General features: G+C 38.4%; 1 protein-coding gene across 1 annotated transcript in view; it reads right to left on the reverse strand.

The window, feature by feature from the left end:
• The window catches only part of LOC149028107 (Rab3 GTPase-activating protein catalytic protein), a 76,872-nt gene that overhangs the window by 12,593 nt on the left and 39,953 nt on the right, over positions 1-24,326 (reverse strand). Inside the window, exons 10-18 of the mRNA XM_089168561.1 lie at positions 21,212-21,321; positions 21,030-21,122; positions 19,810-19,944; positions 19,537-19,670; positions 12,864-12,935; positions 12,686-12,744; positions 11,584-11,758; positions 11,404-11,475; positions 1,039-1,078 (exon numbers count right to left, since the gene is read on the reverse strand). Coding sequence (XP_089024687.1) covers positions 1,039-1,078; positions 11,404-11,475; positions 11,584-11,758; positions 12,686-12,744; positions 12,864-12,935; positions 19,537-19,670; positions 19,810-19,944; positions 21,030-21,122; positions 21,212-21,321 — 890 coding nt within the window. The remainder of the gene's footprint in view (positions 1-1,038; positions 1,079-11,403; positions 11,476-11,583; positions 11,759-12,685; positions 12,745-12,863; positions 12,936-19,536; positions 19,671-19,809; positions 19,945-21,029; positions 21,123-21,211; positions 21,322-24,326) is intronic.

The following is a 24,326-nucleotide window of genomic DNA, read 5'->3' on the forward strand; positions in this document are numbered from 1 at the left end:
CAGCCTCTCGCCCCCATCTCCCAACCCTAAATTCTGCAACTACAGCCCCTCACTCCCCTATCGCAAGTCCCTCCCACTTCCCCCACCCCTTTCTACCATATTCCATCATTCCCTTTCATTCCCCAGCCCCTTTCTTTTCTATTTCTTCTTCTTCTTCTTTTCTCCCTGCAGGAGCATAGGAAACCCAGGATTTTCCCAACCCTCCCAAAACTCAAGCTCTCCTATATCTTCTAAACCCACCCCAAATTTCCTTACCTTCTTAGGACCACCTTCCCCTTCACCTCACTCACACTCGATCCCCATTCACCACCCCTTCCGCTCACCTAAACCCTTAAAAAAAAAAAAAATGAAAAGAAGAAGAAGAAAGAACCCTAACACCTTAGAACTTCAATTACCTATTTCTCCCTAACCATTCATCCAAAACCCATTCTTTCTATGATACCTATCCCTCTCACCTACCTTAACATTCGACCCTAACCCTAACCCTAGACCATCCTGTAGAAACCCAAAAATTGAGAAAACCCTAGAATTCTGAAATTAAGTCTGAATATTCAGATAATAGAATTCAGACTTAATTTATTAAAACCCTAACCCTAAACCTACTGGCTGAACTCTATTCTACTTCTTCAATCCTAAAATACCTTAGACCTCTATAATACCCTAGACCTCTAGAAACCGTAGCCACAGGGTGTAAATAGCTCTAATCATCTGCTGCTCACCTCTGAATTATCCTAGAAAACCTAATCATAGGGTGTTTGAAGCCCTAATTTACTGCTGAATTCAACCTAAGTGATCCTGAAGACTGGCTGTCAATTTGGGGGCTATGTCACCTTGATAGCACCAACTCTGCCCAGCCACAGTATGTGTACACATCCAGACAACTCCTGACCATGGAGTATTCCTTTCCAATTACCCAGATTTCACTTTTGGCTTAATGAAAAGTTTGCAGGGGGGGGGGGGGGGGCAAAAATAAATTAGAAGGGCAACCAGTGAATAAGGAAAGCATCAAAACAGGCAGCAAGAACTCAAGCTTGTAACCTGAAGACAAGATATCTCTCTCCAGTTGCGCAGAGAAGCTCTGTAATGAAAAAATGTAGGTCAGTCAGGAATTTTTTTTATTAGTCAGGAATCGAATAAAATGGAAAAACACACAAGTATTTTCCAGTGACCTTACAACTGAAAACCAGGGTAGGAAGTGTAAGTAGTAAGATTCAGATGCAACAATGTCAAAATTCAAAAAATAAACAATAAATGACGCGAAAAAAATAGTTGCGCAAATAAATATTTAACATGTCATGGAAAAGTAGATTTTACTAGCTATTCCTAGCTAATGGAAGCAAGTATGTTCCATTGATTTCCAAATGCCATTACATTCTACTTAATCCCAAACTGCTATGCAATATTCGGAGGAAGAACTAGATTTTTAATAAATTCAGTACATTACCCCCAAGGTTCGAAATATCAGTTTAGACCACCCTCGAAACCAAGGTGGGGTCGGAATTTCCACCAACTTGATGGAAACCTGGGAATTTTTCTAGGACATCTCGATGGGTGGTTTCGGCCCTGTTTTGAGGTTTTGCGTACACCCTATTAAAGCATAAGCAACCCAATGGAAGAGGTATTTTGCATAAAGAACCAACTAAAAGCACTAATTCATATCCTAAGTTGAGAGAAGTGTGCCTGTTTCAAAAAATACAAAGAGTGGTAAATTGTAACATAAGTATTTTAATTAAAAAACATAACATAAACATCATCATCGTAAACCAAACCAATAAACACATGCATTTTTGTACTAATATTCCACTATTTTAAAGTATAAAACATAAATTAATTGGTTTTTTTTTTTTTATTTTTTATCATTTTTAAATAATTATAGTATATATTTAATAACTTTTAAATAATTTAAATAAATAACTGACTACAGATGAATAAATTCGACACCATTAGAATGTAGATCGAGTGATGGTGTCTCACATATATTAGACTCAATGTCATTTATCATGTAGAAATGCTATTTTTTATTTCAAAATACATTATATGAAATGAATTTTTAAAATTAAAAAAAAAAATTACTAGCACCCCAAAAAAAAAAAAAAAAAAAAAAAAAAAAAAAAAAAAAAAGAAAAAAAAAGAAAAGAAGGTTTAACAACATAAGTTCATAGATCATGCTCCTCAAGTGAACATACATTGACTTGAAAAAAACATATATTGACTTGAAAAGAACAAACACTTTTGGATGCATCAACTACCAAGAAATCAAAATTTTGGGATGGATACACATAAATAACTTCAAGGTGTGTTTAATCCAACAATCCAACAAAGTGGATTTTTGTTGACAAAGGACTAAAGCAGTGTTAAGTATTTGAGGGAGAAATAGGAATTTGAAGCCAAAAAGTTGACTCTGAGGTCAAATTTGAGAAAATGGATGGGTGGTACCGTGATGAGATTTGAGAAAAAAATATACACATCTCGTCAAAACTAAGTAATTTAAAGAAAGAAGATGGACCAAAACGGTCCGAAATGGTCGATACAATCAAGATGGTCGAGATTTGGTGAACGTTTTGACTGACATGGGTCAAAACCTGGGAGGAATACTTTGCCCCCAGGTTTCATCTTGGTTGGCAAAAAATCTGAAATTTCGGTGGTTTTGACCAAATTTTGGACTATGATTACCCCTAATCATTCATTATCATACTTTGAATTTTGTGAACTGAGAAGAATCTCCATGTAAAAATAAGCATGGAAGGAGGTGTTTAATACATAAATGACTCTCTGATTTTACAGGATAGCCATTGTAAGAGGGAGAACAAAGCATCATTTGCATACATATTTCAGTGAATCTATGCAGCAAAGTACTTCAAATGCTGCAAAGCAAGTCACTGCAAATTGTCAATTATAATTAGAACAAGGAAAAGAAAAGAGAAGAGAACAGAGCTCGATCTGTTGCGGAGCTTCACACAAGAATTGCGAAACCTCCAGTCCCAATAGCTTTATATATATTAGAGGAATACAAACCACATTAAAAAAACAAAAAATAAAAATGAAAGAGAAAGAACAGATTAAGAAAAAGACTCTAACCGATCAAACTCAACAATCAGCCTCCAGCCCTATCGAGAATTAGTGCCTAGGTTGCCTTCTTTACCCTTTTGCTTTAACATTCCCATTCACGCCAGAGCAAATATATTACTCATGCCCAGCTTCTTACAAATGTAGTTAACCATTACAACTCCTAATGCCTTAGTGAATAGATCTACTAGCTGTTCTCATGTAAGGACATGGCTAGGGGATATCATTCTTTGTTGTAGCTTCTCATGAACAAATTAGCAATCTACTTCAATATGTTCAGTATGCTCATGGAACATAGGATTTGATGCTATGTGAATAGCGGTTTGATTATCAAACTATAATGGCATACAAGAATTCTCAGCAAACCCCAATTCTTTGAGTAGTCCTTTGATTCACATCAGCTCAGAAGTACCATCTGCCATTGCTTAATATTCTAACTATGCACTTGATTGAGCAACCAAAGTTTGCTTCTTGCATTTCCATGACACTAGATTTCCTCCAATAAAGTGTAATATCATGAGATAGACATTCTATTAGCTAGAGATCCTAATCAACCTGCATCTGAAAACCTACTCGTTTGTGACCATGATCTGTATATAGCAATTCTTGTCCAAGGGCACTCTTGAGATACCTCAAAATCCTCATAAAGATGTTTCAATGAGATGTCCTGGGAGCAGACATAAACTGACTTATGACACTGACATGAAAGTCAATCTTGAGTCTAGTCACTGTCAGATAATTCAATTTGTCAACAAATCAACAATACTTCTCAGGGTCATCAAGAATAGGTCCATTATTTGGCATAGGTTTCAAATTTGGGTTCACAGGAGTCTCTAGAGGTTTAGACCCAAACATGCCTGCTTTAGACAACAGATTAATAACATACTGTCTTTGCGAAAAGAAGACAACTTTCTTGGATTGAGCAATTTCTATACTGAGAAAATTCTTGATCTTCCCAAGTCTTTGGTTTGAAATTGTTGATGTAGATGAGTATTCAACTTGTCAATACCCAGAGTTATCTCCAGTGATGACCATGGTTCAAGTTTCCCCAAAATTTTGGTTCTGGGAAAAAATGTGACCAAACACATGGGGAGTTGTAAAAGTGTTGGGTCTCAGATTTAGACTGGAACCAGCTGTATTGACTTGTTTCGACAATTTCAGTTAAAAAGGGGGCTTTTATTCACCTGCTTCAACAAGATCCATGGAATTCCATTGTCTCCCTTTCTTTGACCATCTTGAGCTTTCCAATGGCATTTTCAAAGAAAAGCCTCCATTTTCCTTGCAAATCCCTCCACTCATTTGTGATTCTTCCTCCCATTTGCTGGATTATGGTGTACTAGAGCTCATTGAAGTACATGTGTTCTTCCCTGAATCTTGAATTTTTTATAGTTGACCCATCGTTAGTTTTTGCACAATCAATATATGTTTAGTTTAGGGGCCTGATCTATAAATCCATGTAGTTCATTTCTTTTTTGAGTAGCCCTAGTATTTTTTTTTCTGGTTTAAAAATAGTTTCCATACTAGATATTTTGTACAAAAGTACTATTTATACATGATGGATGGCATTTGATATAATTTATACATCATCTTGATTGTCATCGAATGTTGATTGTATTAAACATTTAAAGTCAATTTGATGTAGGACCCCACAGCCACACTAATAAGGCCCAGGGGTGCTGCCTAGTCCAACCCTATTTGACCTAAGTAGAACTAGAAGTCTAGAATTTTACTAGGATTCTAGTCCTAATTTTACTTTGTTATTTGAGTTAATCCCTGTTAATTAAGAGTCCTAGTCTAGCTAGAAGTCCCTTTAAAGAGGGATTCCTTTAGCTGTTGTCTAAATTTTACTAGGAGACTATCCTATTTCTATTGTGCACTTTGAACCATTCTAGGTTCAATATAAGTGAGAGTCCTTATTGGAGTAGGAGACATAATTGAAGTAGGAAGCCTTCTTTTTTCCGTTTCTAAGTTGAGTACTAGTAGGATTTGTTTATCAAAGGCTATAAATACAGCCTATTGCTTATGATCAACAAAAACTAAGTAAACAATCTTCATGCCAAACAAAACATCCAACGATAAGAATAATAACTAATGGTGAAGATGAACTATAACCATACGCAATGTACAACATTTCGGCAAAATTTTGCCCATTTCGGTAGCTGAAATTGCAATGTCTCGAATCTCGCCAAGATTTCACCAACAGTCGGAATATTACAATATTTACGAGACCTCTCAAGAATTTCAATTGAAATTCAAATAAAAGGTAGATGCCAGTCAAAATTTTGTTATTTCGATGAAATTTTGACCTAGAGCTTCCCAAGTGCGAAATTTCACCCCCAACTTGAAATTTTGGCAATTTTTTACTTGATCTTCGTCATCTTCCGCGAGTTCTTGCATGGATCTTATTACCAAACGCGTGCATTGGCTGGATCGAGCCTCGTTTTAGTGAAGTCTTGGAGTTTTCCATCTTTGAGGTATATCATTCTTCCATAAACTAAATCTTCTGAAAATGGGTGTTAGGTAGTTGTTAGAGGGCATAGAAATAATATATGTTGAACACTGTGCACCGATCTATGAACTCACAGTGTGGAAATTTATATTTTTTCACAAAGTGGATTTTTTTTTTTAGTGTAAAAAATTGTATTCTCCTACACATAAAATATAAAAAATATATATGATATATATCTTATATGGTGATGGAATAAATATATGTTGAACTTGGCTGATCTTTAGGAATATTTTTCCAAGCAATAAATAATTTATTTATTTTTTAAAATGAATAAAATAATTACAAAAATAATAAAAAATTATGAAAAAATAAGAAAAAAAAAAAGGGAAATGGTTTTAAAAATTATAGAAAAAATATGAAATCGCTTTCCCTATGTTTTTGAAGTGTTTTCCATATGGTTTCATTACAGGTTTTGCTATGGGCAACCAATTTTATAGCCGAATTTTTTTTTAAAACAAGATTTTATATTTAAAAAAATAAAAATAAAATGGGCAAAAGTAAAATTACTATCTAGGTACATCATTAATTCTTTGTCTAAAAAATATTATTTTGATGTTGTTCAATAACTTATGCAATCATTTTGTGTATGGCATAGAGGGGGCCTTCTGCTTACCTTGTCGATTCTGATTATGACGAGGACAATGATGGTCTTGTCGATATACATATAGCTGCATAGGCCATGGCATTGACGTCGGCAATGACAAAGTAGCAGGGCGTCATTGCATCAGAAACATGATAGAGCGAGAGGCAGTGCAAAAGCTTATCCCTCTAGAGCTGTAGGAGTTGGACCATCTAGTTCTAGTGGTATTTTTGGGATGTATTGGAGGTCCCAAAGTCAGAGGGGTGCTCCTCCATTAGCAAATTTTCCACTACGATAGGATCCCATACTAGAGCAGGATCTGAATGTCTTCAAAAAGAGGGGGGGGGAGGGAAGCAGCCAAGATCTCAAGAGCATGTTGTGGAGCTTTTAAAGACATTATATATTTTTAAATTATTTATATATTAAAAAATATTTATAAATATAATTTTTTATTTAAAAATAGGAGGTTATTATTAGAAGCATGTATGTAATTTTTGGAGCATATTGTGGAGCTTTTCAAGACACTTAGTGTGTATTTCTTGTATCAAAACTTTCCTTCAAAGATGTCAGACATAGCTTGGCAACACGGGAGGCCACTGACAGCTGATAGGAGGAAGAGTGAGTGTAATTACTACAAGAAACAAATAGGAGGAGGTGAGGCCACTAGACTGAAGGTGCATTTAGCGGGTGGAAACAAGGATGTAGTAGGGTGCCAAAAGGTGCCCACAAAGGTCAAGAAGGCAATGGCCTCATATATTAGTGGGGGAAAGCAAAAGAGGAAAGAGAAGATAACACAGAGGGAGGAGTTCGAGGATGCACGCTTGACCTTCTAGATCCGAGGATTATGGTCTAGATGAGCCATGAGAGTATGGATGTGACCCTGACCCAAAGGCCGAACAAATCAGGAGGGCGATGATGATGAGTAAGGAGCAACAGAGGGTTGATGACATGAGGAGGCAATAGAGGTCTCTGGGTTGTGGGTCCTTTAGAGAGCCAATAGATATAGGAGGCACATGCAGCTCCCAAGTCCCTATGAGGAGGAGTCAGAGTGTGAGGCAGGAGGTTCCTATCCCATGGGCCCCTGCAAGGAGTTGAGCTTCATCAGCACATCCTACAGATCCAGATCTGGATATTCTTCGCAATGATCCGGCTCTATTTAGAGGCCTGAGCAAAAACAGAGAAAGTTGAAGCACTTATGGGGGAGTGTGAAGGAAAAAGTGGGGATGGCTTTCTCCAAATGGGCTTATTACCATAGTATTCCAGCACATACAGCCCAAGGGCCCTACTATAGGGATATTATTGAGGAGATAGGAACGGCTGGGAGTGGTGTACAGGGACCCACTCTATATGAGATATATAATGTATATTTGCCTAAGCATAAGGAGGACTTAAATGAGTATATTAATGGATTAAAGCCTATGTGGGATCATTATAGAGTGACTGTGATGGCTAATGGTTGGACTAATCCCACTAAACAGTCCATCATCAATTTCATGTTGAATTGTGATGGGAGGACATTGTTCCTCAAGTCAATAGATGCATCAGGTGATAAGAAGGATGCAAAATACATTTATAAATTATTAAAGTAAGTGGTGAAGGAGGTTGGAGTGGAAAAAGTGATCCAAATTGTGATGATAATGGCTCCAACTACAAGAAAGCTGGGTTGAAGATGCAAGGGAACTCCATGTATCAAAATATATAGTACTAAGTTTCATTTTTAAATACATATGTTTACATTACATGTACACTTTATGACTTTGTATTAATGCCTTGATGGATGGACAGATATAAGCTCTTTTGGACTCCATGTGTTGCTCATTGCATTGACTTAATGCTGAAGGACATCGAAAAGGTCAAGCTTGTGAAGAAGACCGTGGAGCAAGCCCGACAAGTTAGCACCTTCATCTATAACCACACATATGCATTAAAGATGATGAGGGACAAGTGTCAGGGTGACTTAGTGAGGCCAGGCATAACCAGATTTGCTACTAATTGGATAGCAATGCAGAGCTTTGAGAGTAGGAAGACTGGCCTTAGGAGCATGTTTGCATTAGAGCATTGGTTTAGCTGGGAGGGTTCTTCATCTGTAGGAGGAAGGAGAGCACAATTGACCATACTTGATGAGACTTTCTGGCATAATGCGAGGATAATGGTGAAGATGCTTGAGCATATGGTGCATGTGTTAAGGATGGTAGTTCAGCAGAGAAGACCTACTCTATCACACATATTTGCTGCAGTAGAGAGGATGAAACAACAAGTTGTTCAGGTCCACCCACATGGCAACAAGAAAGTCCTCAAAATCATCCAAGTTAGTTGGCAGTCTATGTTGCAGCATCCATTGCATAAGGCTACTGAGTTGTTAAGTTTAGTATTCAATTTAATTTTCATTATGTTATCACACTATTAGCATTAACTATTCCCTTTTATGACATACTTTTTCTTACACAACATACTATTTAAATCCCAAGTACCATTACAAGGACAATCTTGGGATGACGGATGAGGCAAGATTTTATGGATGCTGTCCAAACTGTAGTGGAGAAGTTGAAACCGGATCCATATAAACAAGCAATCATCCTTATGGAGGTGAGATAGTGATTTGAATCATTTAATATTCACAATTCATAGTATTATACTAAGTTATTAACCTAGTAACTAGTTATTGCTTTTTTCCTTTATATATTAGATAAAGGCATTTAGGGATGCCACTGGGAGCTTTGGTCGTTCCGTGGCCGTATTAGGACGGGAATCCACCCCTGGGGGTAAGTTCATTCATTTATTTCATTATATATTTAATTATTATATTCTATCTTTAATTTAATTATTTAAGTATTGAAATGACTTGGAGTTTATGTTTGTTGCAGTTGAGTGGTGGTTGCAATTTGGATGTGACTCACCCCACTTAAGTGTGATTGCAAGCAAAGTGCTCTCCTAGAAATGTTCTACCACTAGTTGTGAGCGAAATTGGAGCACCTACAGCCTCATTCACTCAAAGAGGCGCAACTGATTGTGTGTGAAGCGTCTAGAGGATCTTGTCTACATACACTATAATATGAGACTGAGGGAGGATAATATTAGACAGGTGACGGACAGAGAGAGTAACAATATTGAGTTGGCCGACATATTTGAGATGGATGATGATGATAACCCAGTAGTTGACTAAATTAGGGACAATGGAGAGCCACTACTGGATGAGGAGGGAGGTTGTCCTAGTAGACAAATTGCAAAGGAGATGGGGGTTGATGTGGAGGACTTTATGGCCCAAGAGGGGAGTGCACATGCAGCACCCGCCTTTCCCTTCGTGCCACACCCTAGTGCATCAACTCAGAGTGAGGATTTGATTGTCTGGTCCGACACTGAGGATGATGTGACTTAGGCGTCCGACGATGACGTTGAGGTGATTATGATAACGATGACGACGACGACGACGACGACGATGATGATGATGATGATGACGATGATGATGATGATGATGATGATGATGATGATGATGATGGGGATGAGGAGGGTGTTGGACCTTGTGATTAGGATTCAGTTGATCCTAGGGACAACCACGACCACCAACACCAGCAATACGTGAGAGTCAGCAGGGAGGACGACCACCGAGATTCACAGGCAAGAGTCAGTTCACCCACGCGACACATGATTCAAACCATATTGGAGCTGCATCTTGAGGCCAATATGTTTCCTATACATATTCAACGAAGGGGAAGGGGAGACAACACGGCTATAGCACAGGGGACACACCATCATATGGGTCCTACAATCCGACTGAGCCTGAGAGCTTGGTGGGATCCATGAGATCAATGAGCATTAATGATTCTAGAGACTCCTCCACCTCCTGAGGATCCGGATGGCATAGGCCTCATATGATACTACTGTGGAGAGTATTGGTTCTATTGGGTCGACTTATGGAGCTCATGGTTATAGACCATATGGTGTCCCTCCTGGCTATCAGACTCAGGGTCAGCCACTAGTAGAGCCTTATGGTTATGGAGCTTATGGTGTACCTCCCACTGTCACCTATCAGAGTCAGCCACTGAAACCTTATTGTCAATATGGACCTTATGCTGACAACCAGGGTGCTCCTTCATTTGTTGAGTAGATCTTCCACTTTATACCACAACCACCACCAGCCTTTCTATATGTAGTTGAGCCAGTTCCTTATTCAAAGATTCACAACTTCCCACCGTCAGGAAATCTTAGGCATGTGGATGAGGCCACGTACAGAGCAAGAGTTGCTGACTACGTCAACAACTATATGGGGCAAACATCATGGGACTTGTATTGTCATTTGTATGGGGTGCAGAAGGAAGAGGGAGACATGGAATATAGTAGACTTGTAATTGGTATTTGGAAACACTCTCGCTTCTTCTCATATGTAGTGTATATACTTAGATGTTACATTTTCAATGGTTTTTTTTGGTAAACTAATAATTCTATAGTGTTTATTTTGCTTGAAATAGGTAGTATACAAGAATCCAAATCATTTTGAGTCCATATGAGGTCTGAAATTGAAGTTACAATTTTTTTCCAAAAATTGTCCAGTTTAGACCAAAATTTCGACTGAAACATAGAAATTTTGGCCTTTTGCAAGGTTGAAATTCTTGTTTCGGTCGAAATTTGTTCCTTGATGGTTGTATTATTGTATTCTCAAGAGTTGAGAATGTGATGTTTTATTGTACTCATATGGATGGAACTTTGTTGCTATTTAAGCATTTGATGTATCTCATCACTTGATTTTCATTTATATGTCCGAATGGTTCTATATTTCATGTTTTATAACTTTGCATATTCATTCCTGCAGCATTTCCATTTCAATTTTAGGGTTGAGTTAGAACTCATACTTAGGATTGTTTTTTCACAAATATAAGGCCACCAGTGTGTTCAGAAGGCCTCAAATAGGCTGGATACCAACTTTGAGCCCAGCCAAACCTTTACAACCCTGAGATGGGCCCTCGAGTTTGCTTGAGTTGGCTGGGAAAAAAGTACAACATTTCGAGCTAGATCTCGCTTTTTTGACCTAGTGAAATGGGTGTCGAGAGTGAGTTCTTGAACCATGCTCAATAGATAATATCCAATGCATATAATATATACTAAATTATGACAAATAATGTCCCTTATTATGTTGTAGTAGAGGGAAAAACTTAGAAATAAACACCACGCTTCTGATTAATTCATATAACAAGATAAATGAGTCACATGAGATTAAGATATTGATAATCGAAGTATGGGAGTTTCGTCTTACAAATGAACCGCCAAGAGCTTCTACTGCACGGAGCCGTTCTTCATGCATATCTTCCGTCATTATTGGAGGATCCTACAATTTTTTACAGGAAAGAAATGGGATATATGATGAAAATAGAAATTTTGAACAGTAGAACATGAAGTATTGTAAGCTAATAAAGGTCCAGAAATGTAATAACACCTGAGTAGAAGGAGCATGCATCATCTGGTGTGAGTTCAAAAGCATCATTGATCCTACAGCACCAGATGATCCCCTCCTGATCTGATCAGTTTGTAGACACCCGGATCCCAACGCATTTCCAGGCTCATCATAAGAATGTTGAACACTTGAATTAGAACCATCTCTTCTTAATGAGCTGCAGCGGAAAATAAACATTAAGTTTGCACATTCAAAAATTCATGGGAATTGAATCTTCAAGGTTTTAGAAATCAAAGAAAGGAAGGAAAATACACATTAAGTTTGCACTTTCATGCCTTGTTGGTATTGCCTAGATATTTTCCACCCTCCAACATCTAATATTCTCAGACACATTACAAGTTTACAACTATGCTGCGCATAGCCATTGCTACAATATGAGCCCCTCAAATTACTTGTGAAAATGGGTTCTTTGTCTATAAATAGTAGTCTGAAAAAAGTGAGTCACATTCTTCCTATCTGTTTCTATCAACACTTCACAATTTAATTCACTGTATTCAAAACCCAAAAGCATAAAAATGTTACTGTATCTTTTGAACTTTAAGATATGCAAACAAGTACTTTCATCCAAGGACTTCCCATGTTCAAAATTCTTGGCCAATAAAAACTCACTTTCTACTTTCTAGCAACCAATGTCCAATGCTAGTGCTTGGATGCTTGGATGTTAGCCGATGGCAAAATTTCATGGTAAAAGCAGTGCAGTCAGATGTAGGGTCTACTTGGAGGCAATTTTTCATGTGTCCTCCAATCCAGCAGAGCAAAGAAGATATTGATACAGATAATACACTTGCCCTCTAACAGGATATTTAGACTAAACATCATCTGAAGAATTAAGTGACCAAGGATAGTCATCCAGTACTACTAGTAGTACTAACTTGGTTCATTAATGGTCTGGGCCTTCGAAGTCCAACACATTAGTACCATTGGTAAAAATGGTTGGCACCACAGTAGAAGAGAACATCTTCTTGGACAAGTAGCCATTCAAATGGATCACAAGCTCAATCAATAATGTAAGGTGGCAAATAATTAGTAGGACTAATACTACTGAACTGAGAGAAAACTAAGAGTTCTCACATGCTAATTTCACCTGTCATGTTTCAAATCAATCTCCTCAGTCAATGGCCTTGCCGCTTCTCTGTTGTCTTCCTACGTGCAACAATAAGGATTATCCATCACCCCACACTCATAGGAAAAAGACCATACCAGTCCCTGTGTGAAAAAAAACTATGAGCGTTGAAACAACAAAATAATAGAAACTTTGGTACCTTAATATGTTCAGAAGCAACATCTTCATTACTTTGCTTCAACCGAATCTTCTTTTCAATGCATACTGCAATCTGAAAAGCAAAGCAACAAGAGAAAATGATGCTGTTAATGTTGCACAGCCAGGAAGAGAAAGAAGTCCAGATACAATAGTGGCATTACGTAACCATTTCAGCAATCATAGAAGACAAAGAGGAGAAAAAAGAGGAAAGAACCAAATAAACCACCCTATTTCAGTGGGGATGTTCCTAGGAATATTTTTAGAAGGCAACCAAGTAGGACTTCAGGCTTATTAGGCCCCACAACAACAACTCCTCAAGCCTTATCACAACTAAATGGGGTTGGCAACATGGATCCTCGCTTTCCAACCACAGTACTATAACACTAAGCAAAAGTTTGCAAAAGCTTTTGGAAAATTCAGGAAGTTTGCTCATTTCAGTCCTAAAATGCACCATTTCATCAAATTTTCAGTTACTTCAGTCATTTTATTTCAATATTTCTCCCATTTTACATTATGCATCATGAAATGGCCAAGCTGTTGTCATTGAAAACACAATGTTAGAAGTTTCGGTCAAGCCCACTGGCCATCCGAGACAAGATATGATACTATTGACACAACCAGCTTTATTTGAGGGCAAACTTGCTACACAGACTAGATCAATTTTCGAAATTTTGTTTCGTTTCACTGTTTCGCTGTTGGGTGAAGCTGGCAAAAACACTGAATTTTGGCAGAGACTATATCGATGGTAGGTTTTGGTGGGTTTTTTTGGGCTAGTTTAAAGTGTCCAGCTTAATTTGAGGCTGCCAATAAACACAATCGAAGTGTTATCTTTGCCTAAAACCTAACCCAAAGTGGTGTTTTTGATCGGTAGATGCCTAGTTGTATGCGGGCGAAACTAGAAGTCTAGAACATGCATTTTGACAAATGTAAATATGGATATTATACAAGACAACAATAAGAATTGCATTAGGATGCAACAAAAAATACGACTAGAATTCAATATACAAGTAGAAGTGTAGAACTTTATACATGGTTAATAATTTAAATTAATGATGTATAACATAACAGTAAATGAATGAATTACAATTTACAATGAATGAATGAATGAGGAAGAAACAGATAAGAAGTTCAAAACAACAATACACAATGAATGGGACCAACTCTAATCTACTAAAAGCTGTTGTAGTGGGCTGGATCCATCCCCTGAGCTATAGAGCTCTCTAAATATTGGACATACTTGGCCATCTCATGCTATGTGCCTATGCCTATAGTTGTCAATGAAGTCATTCGTTCCCCTTTTATAGGTAGCATCATCCATATAAAGCAGACAAGCCATCCTAGGCAATGTGTCATAACGGAAATGACTCAGGTAACCCGTGCTCATAACTAGATACTCTAGCTCTAGTTGTGGTACTAGTACTAGTATTGGTGGCCCTAATGTATAACCAAAAATGGACTCCACAAATAATGCAAATCCATCCTCAAATCCATATGTAGGAGGCATACCATATGGTCCATATCCATATCCAAACACACCACTTGAATCAGCAAATGAGCCACCAGATACCCCATCATATGCTCCACCACGTCCATATTTGTAGCCAGGCCCATAAGTTGCGTATGGTGCAGACCCCACACTCTCCTTGCTATCCATGCTCATGGATCCCATCAAGTTTGCTAAGCTAGCCATGTCCACGTCTGTTTGTCTGAGTGGGTGGAACTGGCCACAACGCCCTCTTACCCCTAGATGAGCAGGCCCTGGTCTTATGATGAGGTATGCCACCATGGTGCTCATCCTAGGTGTCATGCGTGAACTATGACTCCCTGGTGAATCTACTGGGGCTCACTACTATCTCCGGTAGTGGAATTGCATAATGCTTTGGAAGTCCACCACCACCATCATTATCACCACCATTAGCATCATCTTCACCATCACCATCACCACCATCGCTACCATCATCCCCGACACCAGTCCTAGCCTCAGTCTCACAAGGAGGCTCGGTCTTGTCCAAATCCTGCACGTTTAGAAGGCACAACTTCATTGTCAAAGGGGACATGGACTAATCCTCGTTTGCAATAGTAGCTCAACCAGCTGATACCTCGAAAAGAGCACCCGTTGCCTCCTAAGCATGTACCCAACCCTTGCCAGCCATGAACTCATCAACGCCTTCCTGTTGAGCAATATTGTGGGTCAAGCCTCCCTCCAAACTAGTCCAATAATGGCTCACCCTTGTCCCTCAATGGGATCCTCATCATTTGACTCCACCTTGAAGATATCAATGAGATCAATCAAATCCTGTTCCACATTACCCTATGCACTTTTGCGTAGGTGCTAAGCCTTAACCTCATATTGTAGTGGACGAATACAAGGTCATTAAGGCGATCAGGACCCAGTATGTTCTACCTCTTCAAGTGGATAAAGGAAAAGGTGCTCCAATTCCTTTCACACCCAAAGGCGGAGCAAGTCCAAGGGAGGACCTTCATTGTCACCTTCCTGAGTATCTCTGCACTCCAACCATAAAGAACCTACCACTCAGCTGCATTACAACAAAAACATTAAGTTATTACTTAATAGATAATTTAAAAATTTGTAAAATGTAATACTTCTATAGGAGTTAATAATCTAACCTATGCATCCCCATCCCTGCACAACAGCATCTCAACCAAAGGATTTGGATCTGTCCCAGAAAACCTTGATCTATAACAATTTGTAATAATGGCTAGCTAAATTATTTCAAAACTCAAATGCAACTCCCAAGTCCCTACTATCTCACCTCATTGTTACATAGGGACTGGAGCATCGAGTCCTTTTACAAATTTGCCACGACAGCCTTCACTGCCTCCATATCCAACCCCAAACATTAGTTGTATTCGTATTTGGGGTTCAAAAAGTAAGCTACAAATTTTAAAAACTCACAATTAGATATATGCTATGAATTTAAGATCAAATGAATGAATTACCAAAAAATTGCATATTTACTTACTAGCTTAATGCAGTGGATGGATAAGATGTGCAGTCCATCTGTCATCTATGATCTTCAAGGAGTTCCTATTGCCTCTTGGATTTGCTTGATACAGCCTCCCTTGTTACATTAATGGCAACGTACAGATGGAGCATAGTAGGCCCCTTCAAAGAGGAGTCCACTAAATGTAGGACCTTTATCACCACAATCCCTAATTGTTTCCAAAAGTCCTCTGATGATATGGTAGCGTGTGGTGTGCGCCTGTTTTAAGTGTTGGATCCTCTCCAACAAAATCAATCCTGAGATGAAAACATGGATCTCAACCCAGATTTCTTGCCCTTAATACTCCATAAAGCAATGTAGATCATGGCAAATACGGTGACACCGGCCACACTAGATTACCCTTGCATATTCCCTTATCAAGTGAAGCGTGTAGCTGTGATTATATATGAAGTTCATCACCGGTCTTGCCTTGTGCACTACACTCTCAACAATCCTTATCCTTCCAACATACTTCAACATGAGGTCACTGCAGCCTGCACATGGTGTCCAAAAGACACTGTAATCGCCAGACTGCATCATCATCTCTCATCTCTCCGGCCTTCTTGAAGTTGATGCTATTGTATGTGACAATCTACTCAACATTCCTGACCCCTACCTCTTCCACCACCTCCTAGAGGAGCCTATATATGTACGTGTGATCTTTCACGTGCTTAGATGCATCAACAAATCTTAGGAATATCATCCTTCCATCACAATACACCACAAAGTTGGACTTCTAGTTGAATCTGTCCATTCATCACATTAAGGTGACCCCATAGGTCTCCCAGAAGGGCCTCATCCCTACTATGTACTTCATAACCTCCTACTTCTGGTCTAGAAGATACTTGTTCATGATCTCATAAGGTATGAGGCCATGGTAACTTAGACCAGCCTCAGTGATGGTGCCAATCATCGACTGATAATAGGGACCATGTGCTATGTTGGCTGGAATGGTGTTGAAGAGCATCCACTTTGCCACTGCTTCCTTCACCTTGCCCTTCATGTTCTTCCAAGCTCCTCTGACCTTGGGCTGCTTCAGCCCCCTGTTCTTGAACACATTTGGATCCTGCTAGTATGAGATCCTATCATTGTGGAGGATCTACTAAAGGAGCAGTAGCCCTCTAAATCTGAGACTTTGAAACATACCAAAAACACCACCAGAAGGTCCAGCTCTACCACCTCCTGGACTGCCTCTGACCTTCTCCTACCCTTATGCTAGCGATGCCCTACTCTCTTCCATTGCCCTCCTTAACGCCCTGGCTTCTACAGCTGAATGTACATCCAAGGGATCATCATCATCCTCATTGGAATTAGAATCAACGGAATAGACAAAAGGCCCCCTTCACTGCCTCATCAAGTGCAGCTACCATCTCTGTTTCTTAGCCTTCTTTACAGCCTCCTTTTCCAGATATCTAACTTCCATATAACCTCAGCTGATACCATGCTACACTAGGCAACATCCTTCAAACTACCGGTTGAGAGTGCCTTAAACCTACTGATGCCACCTGAACCGCCCATAAACTTACAGCCGCAGAAGTTGCAGTGGGTCTTCTGCATATTACTACCAACCACTAGTGTGCAATATTGCCATACAAGGTCACCCTTGGATCTGGGAGAAGCAGTCTATCTCTACGCTCTGCCCTCATCCTGCCTCTGCTCTAAAGAAAAACGTTGGAAGTTTTCCATTCAGTAATTCATCCATCGATTCCAACACAAGGATTTAAATATAAAAATTTAACCCATTCCAAGCCAACAACTGAATTCCCAAGAAAAAACTCTAACCAAATTTAATATTTAGGGGCACAGTTGGAAACCTCCAAATGTAGTTAAAAAAATTAGCGCATGGATCAACCCAAACCCAAAATAAACCAAAATTGGACCAATAATAATCCATGCCGAGCCCACAAGGACTCAAAACATATCAAACTAAACAAAATCTAATAGCAAACGATACCCAACCCCCTAGGACTTAAGAAAAAAAAATAGCCAACAACCTATGGGCAATGCTCCTCGTCGAACCACAGGACTAGCAACCCGATAGCCTATGAACTCGTTGTCCATCCACATAGATGTTGTTGTGGGATGATCTCTACTGGAGTCGCTAGTAGACTTGAAACTTTCGATTGATGCCCTCATCAATATACTCAACTTCAAGGGGAGTGTTAAGATATGCATGACTTACCACTTCACTGGTAACTACATTGTGGGATCCACCCTAAATTGGAAAAGATATGATTTTATTTTGCCTGTTGATTCTTATTCTTACCCACGTTCTTTTTTTTTTTTTTTTGTTTCTTTTCCACTTTCGAGGAAGACTTTTGAAGAGTGAGATAAGCGCCTAAAATGTGCCTCCAAGTACCACAGCCTTCTCGTGTCTTGCATTCTTATAGCATATGGAGGATTGAGATCGCTTGGCATGCGTTATCAACCTCGATCAAGCAGCTGAATTGAGACATTCTTAAGGTCAGGTATACCGGGAATATAAGATACTATGCAATCAGACGCTTTTTCTCCGAGTCCGTTCCGCATGCGCTTGCACCATGGGCGCTTTGCTCTCCTCTTATTCTCCATTGGATGGTTCGGATGGACTTTGCCAGATATTATTTTATTTGCTTAACTTCTATCTATCAGATTAGGAGATTAGTTTCGATTTTCTGCACTTTCTATTTTTATGTAACTTGGCTAGCAAGCAATACTTAGGGAGATAAGTTTCTTTCTTCTTTTTTTTCTTTTTTTTGTTTGTAATATTGAGCATAACCAGATTTAGGAAGTATCCAAGATCTCTAATCTCCTCAGTTAATAATAAAACAGCATTTGAGGATGAGAGCTATCTTATACAACTCTCCTTCCACCTTCTCTTCTTCACTTCTCCTTCACCTCTGGTTCTGCTCTTTCTTCGGTTTGGTTTCATGAAACTGACAGATGTAAATCACATGTTGATTTGCACAAATTGTCTATTTAATGGCATTTATGTAATAATTGATGGTTCAAATAAAAATTGTTCTAAAACAATGTTTTCCAATATTTAATATAATAATGTGTTTTTGTCCATTATAAAAGAATTTCCTTGTTTTACCAGCCAAATATGTCTCAAGTCACTCAAACAATGAACAGAATAGGCAATGTTAAATCAAGGCTTCAATGTTTACTGCCAACCAAGGTGAAAATCCGAACACCCAAGTGGGTGCTTCTTTATAATTTTAAAATTTAAATGTTTATTAAGCCAAAACAACCTAGCCTTTATTTTTTAAGCAAACTAGGGTCACTCGCCCATCGAAACCAAAAAATATTCACAAACTCAACGAGATCATGCTCAACTTGACTTGGTCAAGACGCGGAGTCTAAACAAGTTTTCGACTATGCATTGAACATGACCATGCTATCTCAAATGACTTTCTCAAAGCTTATCATGAATCGGTGCAATTCCCAACACAGCTCTACTATGGTCCCCCCCTCCCCCCTATGCATTATATTTGTTACCATTTATATGAGCAGACCTAAATTGATATCATTTTTCAAAGCTTTACAATGCCCCCATTTCAAAATCATTAGGCTTATGCCAACCATATGAGTAGATAATGCTGCAGAGTCTGCAGACAACTAGTAGTGTTGTAAAGCTTAAAGCAGCCTAGTGTTTCTTAGATACCTTAAAAGAGATATGAAGAATACCATTTGTAGTTTCTGATGGATTAGACATGTGGATAGATCAATAACACCATTGGTCGGAACTCGAGGTAATGGTAGCAACTCCTCCCAAAACCAGCGGACTTCCCGGACAAATTCTATCCAGAGAACTGCTATGGCTAATTACCATAAATTTAAAACAAAAGTATACAAAAAATAAGCAGTATGTCAGTATCAAATTGTTATTATCATGGAATCTGATATAGCAAAATCAAAGAAGAGGATAACAGATAGAGTATCTTTATTCCTCATGCATACCACGTATGTTGCAGCTGCCCAACCAAAGACAATTCAAGCAAAATTGAGCAAAAAGGGACTGAAGTGGTGCGCCTTTAACAACACGTGAATTTTTGTGTTCACCCTTGACGTAGTCTGATGACTGCACTCCTATATCTGAGACAAGGCCATTTAGCAAAATGATAGCAAATAGAAGCAGATAATAATGAAAAAAAAATAAAATCTTATGAGTAAAGAACTTCAGTTGGAAATAATGGATGTGAAGAGAACTATCAGAGTAGGCCAAAGTGATAGAACACGAATAGAATAGGAAAACTTGCCAGTTTTAGCTAAAAATGATGTTCCATAATTATAGATATTTAGTGTTTTATTCTAGGCAAAGAAAACTAATGGTTACAGAAAACACAGAATATACATCAAACTAATGAAGCCCTTAATAGGTCCAGATTAGCTTTGCTTAAAAAATATTTCAATCTCAGTAGAAGAAATCTCAGAAATAATGAATGTTCAATTCATTCTTCTTCTTTATTTACCAGATTTCTAGCAAACAGAAAAATGTTTTTCTCATTTGAGTAACAAAAAATGACTGATATTATACTTTAACTATGATTTCGAAGTTTCATTTAAGAAAAAAAAGATGATTTCAAAGGAATAAGGAATTTCAACAAAAGCTGCAAAATCTCAATAGAAATTTAAAATAATAATAAGATATTCATTCTCTTTTTTCAAAGAAAACAGGAAAACTTCATTTTTGCTTAACTAAACCTAGAACTGCTATTTAAGGAAATGTTTTCAAGAGATAAGAGCAGGTATTTGGGGTTTTAAGAGTCAACATAAAGTAATCCAGAATGCCATATCTAAAAGAATGTTTTAGTCTTGCATAGGGCTGCAATCAGTCCACAAATCAGAACTGAAATCTTTGAAAATATAAGTGAATACGTTAAAATAGAATGGACAAGGTGAACCAGACATGTCACACAATATGCTCCCTCCTTGGGGGTCCACATTATAAATCAGATAAATAAGACACCAGGTTCAGGGAGGGTCCTTGGAGGCTGCCCCTCATGGTAAACACCTGAACACAATCTTCAACCATCCCCTTTTAATATGTCTATATATGGTGGAAAATAATGATCCCATAAACAAAAAGGAAATAGCATAATATAATAAGGAGAACAGTGAAACCAAGATAATATGTTAATATTAACATGTTGTTCTGAGATAGAGAAACATTTCAATACCTTCGTGAAAAAGATCTTTGAGCACACGGTCAAGAACTGTTGGAGGTGGTATGGTCATTGAGGAGTTTAAATTGTCAGATGCCGAGTTTTCAGCTGCAATAGATCGAAGAGAAATTATAAAAAAAACCACATATACCTCCCATTTGGTAGGGATTGTATGACATGAACAAGATGTTCCGAACCTGATGCAAAATCTTCCATAAACTGAGCCTCAAAGGACACATCCAATGCATTCACCAAAAGCCGCAATTGCGAAGCAAACCCAACTGTATTTGCTTTTGGCTCATCAGTTCTGATAACACAGTATAGCTCAAGATGTCATCATATTTATTAATTTAAAAATAACTATAAAGTACTAATCAGATTGACTTGCAGGAGAGTAAGAGATTTAAATTTCCTGCAAGGGAATCAAATTTCTCAATTAGGTTGTCCCCAGCTTCCCTTGCTTTTGCTTATCAAACACCGACAAACCCCCCCCCCAAAAAAAAAAAAAAAACAAAACAAAACAAACACAAAAAAAAAAAAAAAAAAAAAAAAAAAAAAAGAAGAAGAAGAAAGAAAGAAAGAAAGAAAGAAAGAGAGAGAAAAAGAACAAATGATAGAGAAAACAAACAATGAACTAAACTATCGATTAGGCTTCTTCCTATCCACAACTGTCATTTACCTTTTCCTTTGGCACAGGACATTTCTAAGAGGGAGGTGGCCACACTTGACATCTATATGGATAGAGTGTCAGGCATAGTGATGTAAACTGTTTCCAGGGGTTGCATAGGGCCCAGGGTTACTTTCTTGTTTGAGTCGTTATTTTGTGATTTATTGAAGAGTACTTGTAGGGTATGATTCCTTGGTTGTGTGGGAATCCCCTAGTTTCAGTTTATTTCTTGTTAGGATTCCATGTCTACTTTTAGATTTCAAATTGAATCTTTTTAGAGTAAGATATGATAGAGACCTTGTTTAAATTAGTGTCTTTAGCCCAGTCAGAGTAATACTTAGAATTAGAGTTTTAGTTTGAAAACAAGTTGGTTAACTAGTTTTGAGTCCTATTTTGTTGTCTTTTTAGAGGCTATAAAGAAAGCCTCCAATCTCCTAATTCACAAGCTGAATTGATTCATAAAGTTGAGATTGAGAGTTGGAGGAAGAGAAGTCATGGGTTTCTTTTGGGGAAGCCTGCAGAAGCCTTAGAGTGAGTGATTTCTACAGTTTCTTCAAATTCCAGCAAGGTTCAATTCCAGCAGCAGCCTTTCAACTCCAACTAAGTGAACAGCAAAGCCAGCCCCCTCCTAACCCTATCCCCCTTGCCTTAGCCCATCCCCTCCCCCCACCCCCACTTCTAGACTCTTAGATTCCCAGCCCTCTTACCTCCCTTTTTCCTCTAGTTGGCTTGCACCTTTCCATACACCCTGTCCCTACCCTAAGAAAATTAAGCCATTCTCCATTAGGTTTTAGAATTTCCTGCACCTCAACTTCAACCTCTAGAAACCCTAAACACTAACCTTACTAAAAACTCTCTAACTCCCAAAATCCTCAATCAAACTTCAAACCCTGTTGAAACGTTGTTGAGGAATCTGCAAATGCACTTGATCTTACAATTCTTCTTGAGAGCTGAAGCATACCAAAGGTACTTTCTTTAAGGTATTTAGACACCCCGATTTGTGCAATACGGGTTCTACAGTGTCTTCACCCCAAGATCACTCGGCCCAACCTTTAAGGTTGCACCCCAGAAAGGTTACTTAAGGTGTATCAGGTAATGTTCACTGCTTGACAGAACAACAACAGGGAGAGAGAGCGAGAGAGAAAGAAAGAGGAGGAAATTCCGTGTACAAATGAACACGAAAATGAGTTTATATAGAGCCCCAAAGGTTATGGGTGAAAGGGTAAGGTCACCTCTCTTTGTGAGGGTACCTTTCAGCTCAACTCCCTTCAAGAAGGTACCTATCCAGCTGACCTCCCTGCGGGAGAGTGCCTCTCTAATGGCATCTCCACGTATTCACCCAGCAGTGGACTCTCCAGAATAGGACCCATGTCAAAATGGGCCTTCCGGATCAAAGCCCACGACCCATGTCCCAAGTCCCAAGTCCCCAAGTCATATAGATTTATTAATATTTATATATATATCTATATATATATATATATATATATATATATATATATATATATATATATATATATATATATATATATATATATATATATATCTATATAATCATGGTAGGGTCACAACAGGATTCAAGCTCGGTTCGTGTCGCCCAAATTAATAATACATGGGCCCTTACTATATATAAACCATGTAATCAGATCCTCTTAACCCGATGTGGGACTAAGTAAAACCATGGATAAAAGACACGATTAAAACAGATATTTATATAAAATAACATTAATAAGTTTTAAACATATTTACAACAATCCCCCACAATGGTTAAAACTTCAAATACAAAGGCTGAAGACTCAAGCAGCAGTGAACACATTAGACACAATAGGACACTTCGTTGTAGATGTCTTTCGGACTTGAATCTACACTAGATCTAATAAAGCACGCTACAGAGTACCGGTGAAGTCTGACTTCTTGAACCTATCCTCTTCAATGTAGATGGCTACTCCACCATTCATATCCAATTGGTCGACCTTCCTACAACCCCTTTATAAAGAGAATTAGACATTTTATCGGCCTTGTCTCGAATCTTGGTCTCACAGATATTTAAGGAAGTTAGCCTGTGTAACATTTCCAACTAAAGGCGGCCTCACCCTCTATATCTGTTTAGGTCAGCATTAGGTGTGCACCACATCTGACACACCCCCACATTTAGTGAGCTCCGCTTGATTAAGAGTCAGTCACTCATCCTATCAACGATATGGTGGTACAACTTTACTATATTTATTCAGAATGGGTATAGTAGTACAAACAGGTCATCTAGTGACTTTGTTGCTTACCCTTTGAACCTAATTCATAATTTAACCTCTTCACATAGGTTGGGTGTCCGTCACATGACCTATGTCGCAGGTCTTTATCCCATTCCCATAAGTGCTTCATTAAAAGCTCTTGTAGGCATAGCTTTAGTGAACATATCAACTAAATTCTCCTCTGATTTCACGTAATCAATTGCAATTGTTCCTTCATCAATATATTGCCTTACAAGATTATGTCGAAGACGTATGTGTCTTTTTTTGCCATTATACACCTAATTCTTGGCTCTTCCTATAGTTGCTTTACTGTCACAGTGCAGTGATATAGGTGGCATTGGTTTGGGCCATAGAGGTATATCTACAATCATGTTTCTAAGCCATTCAGCTTCACTTCCA

This window comes from Hakea prostrata, chromosome 1 (genome assembly GCF_041222555.1).
Source record: "Hakea prostrata isolate BN-2017 chromosome 1, UWA_Hpros_2, whole genome shotgun sequence".
Taxonomy (NCBI): Eukaryota; Viridiplantae; Streptophyta; class Magnoliopsida; order Proteales; family Proteaceae; genus Hakea; species Hakea prostrata.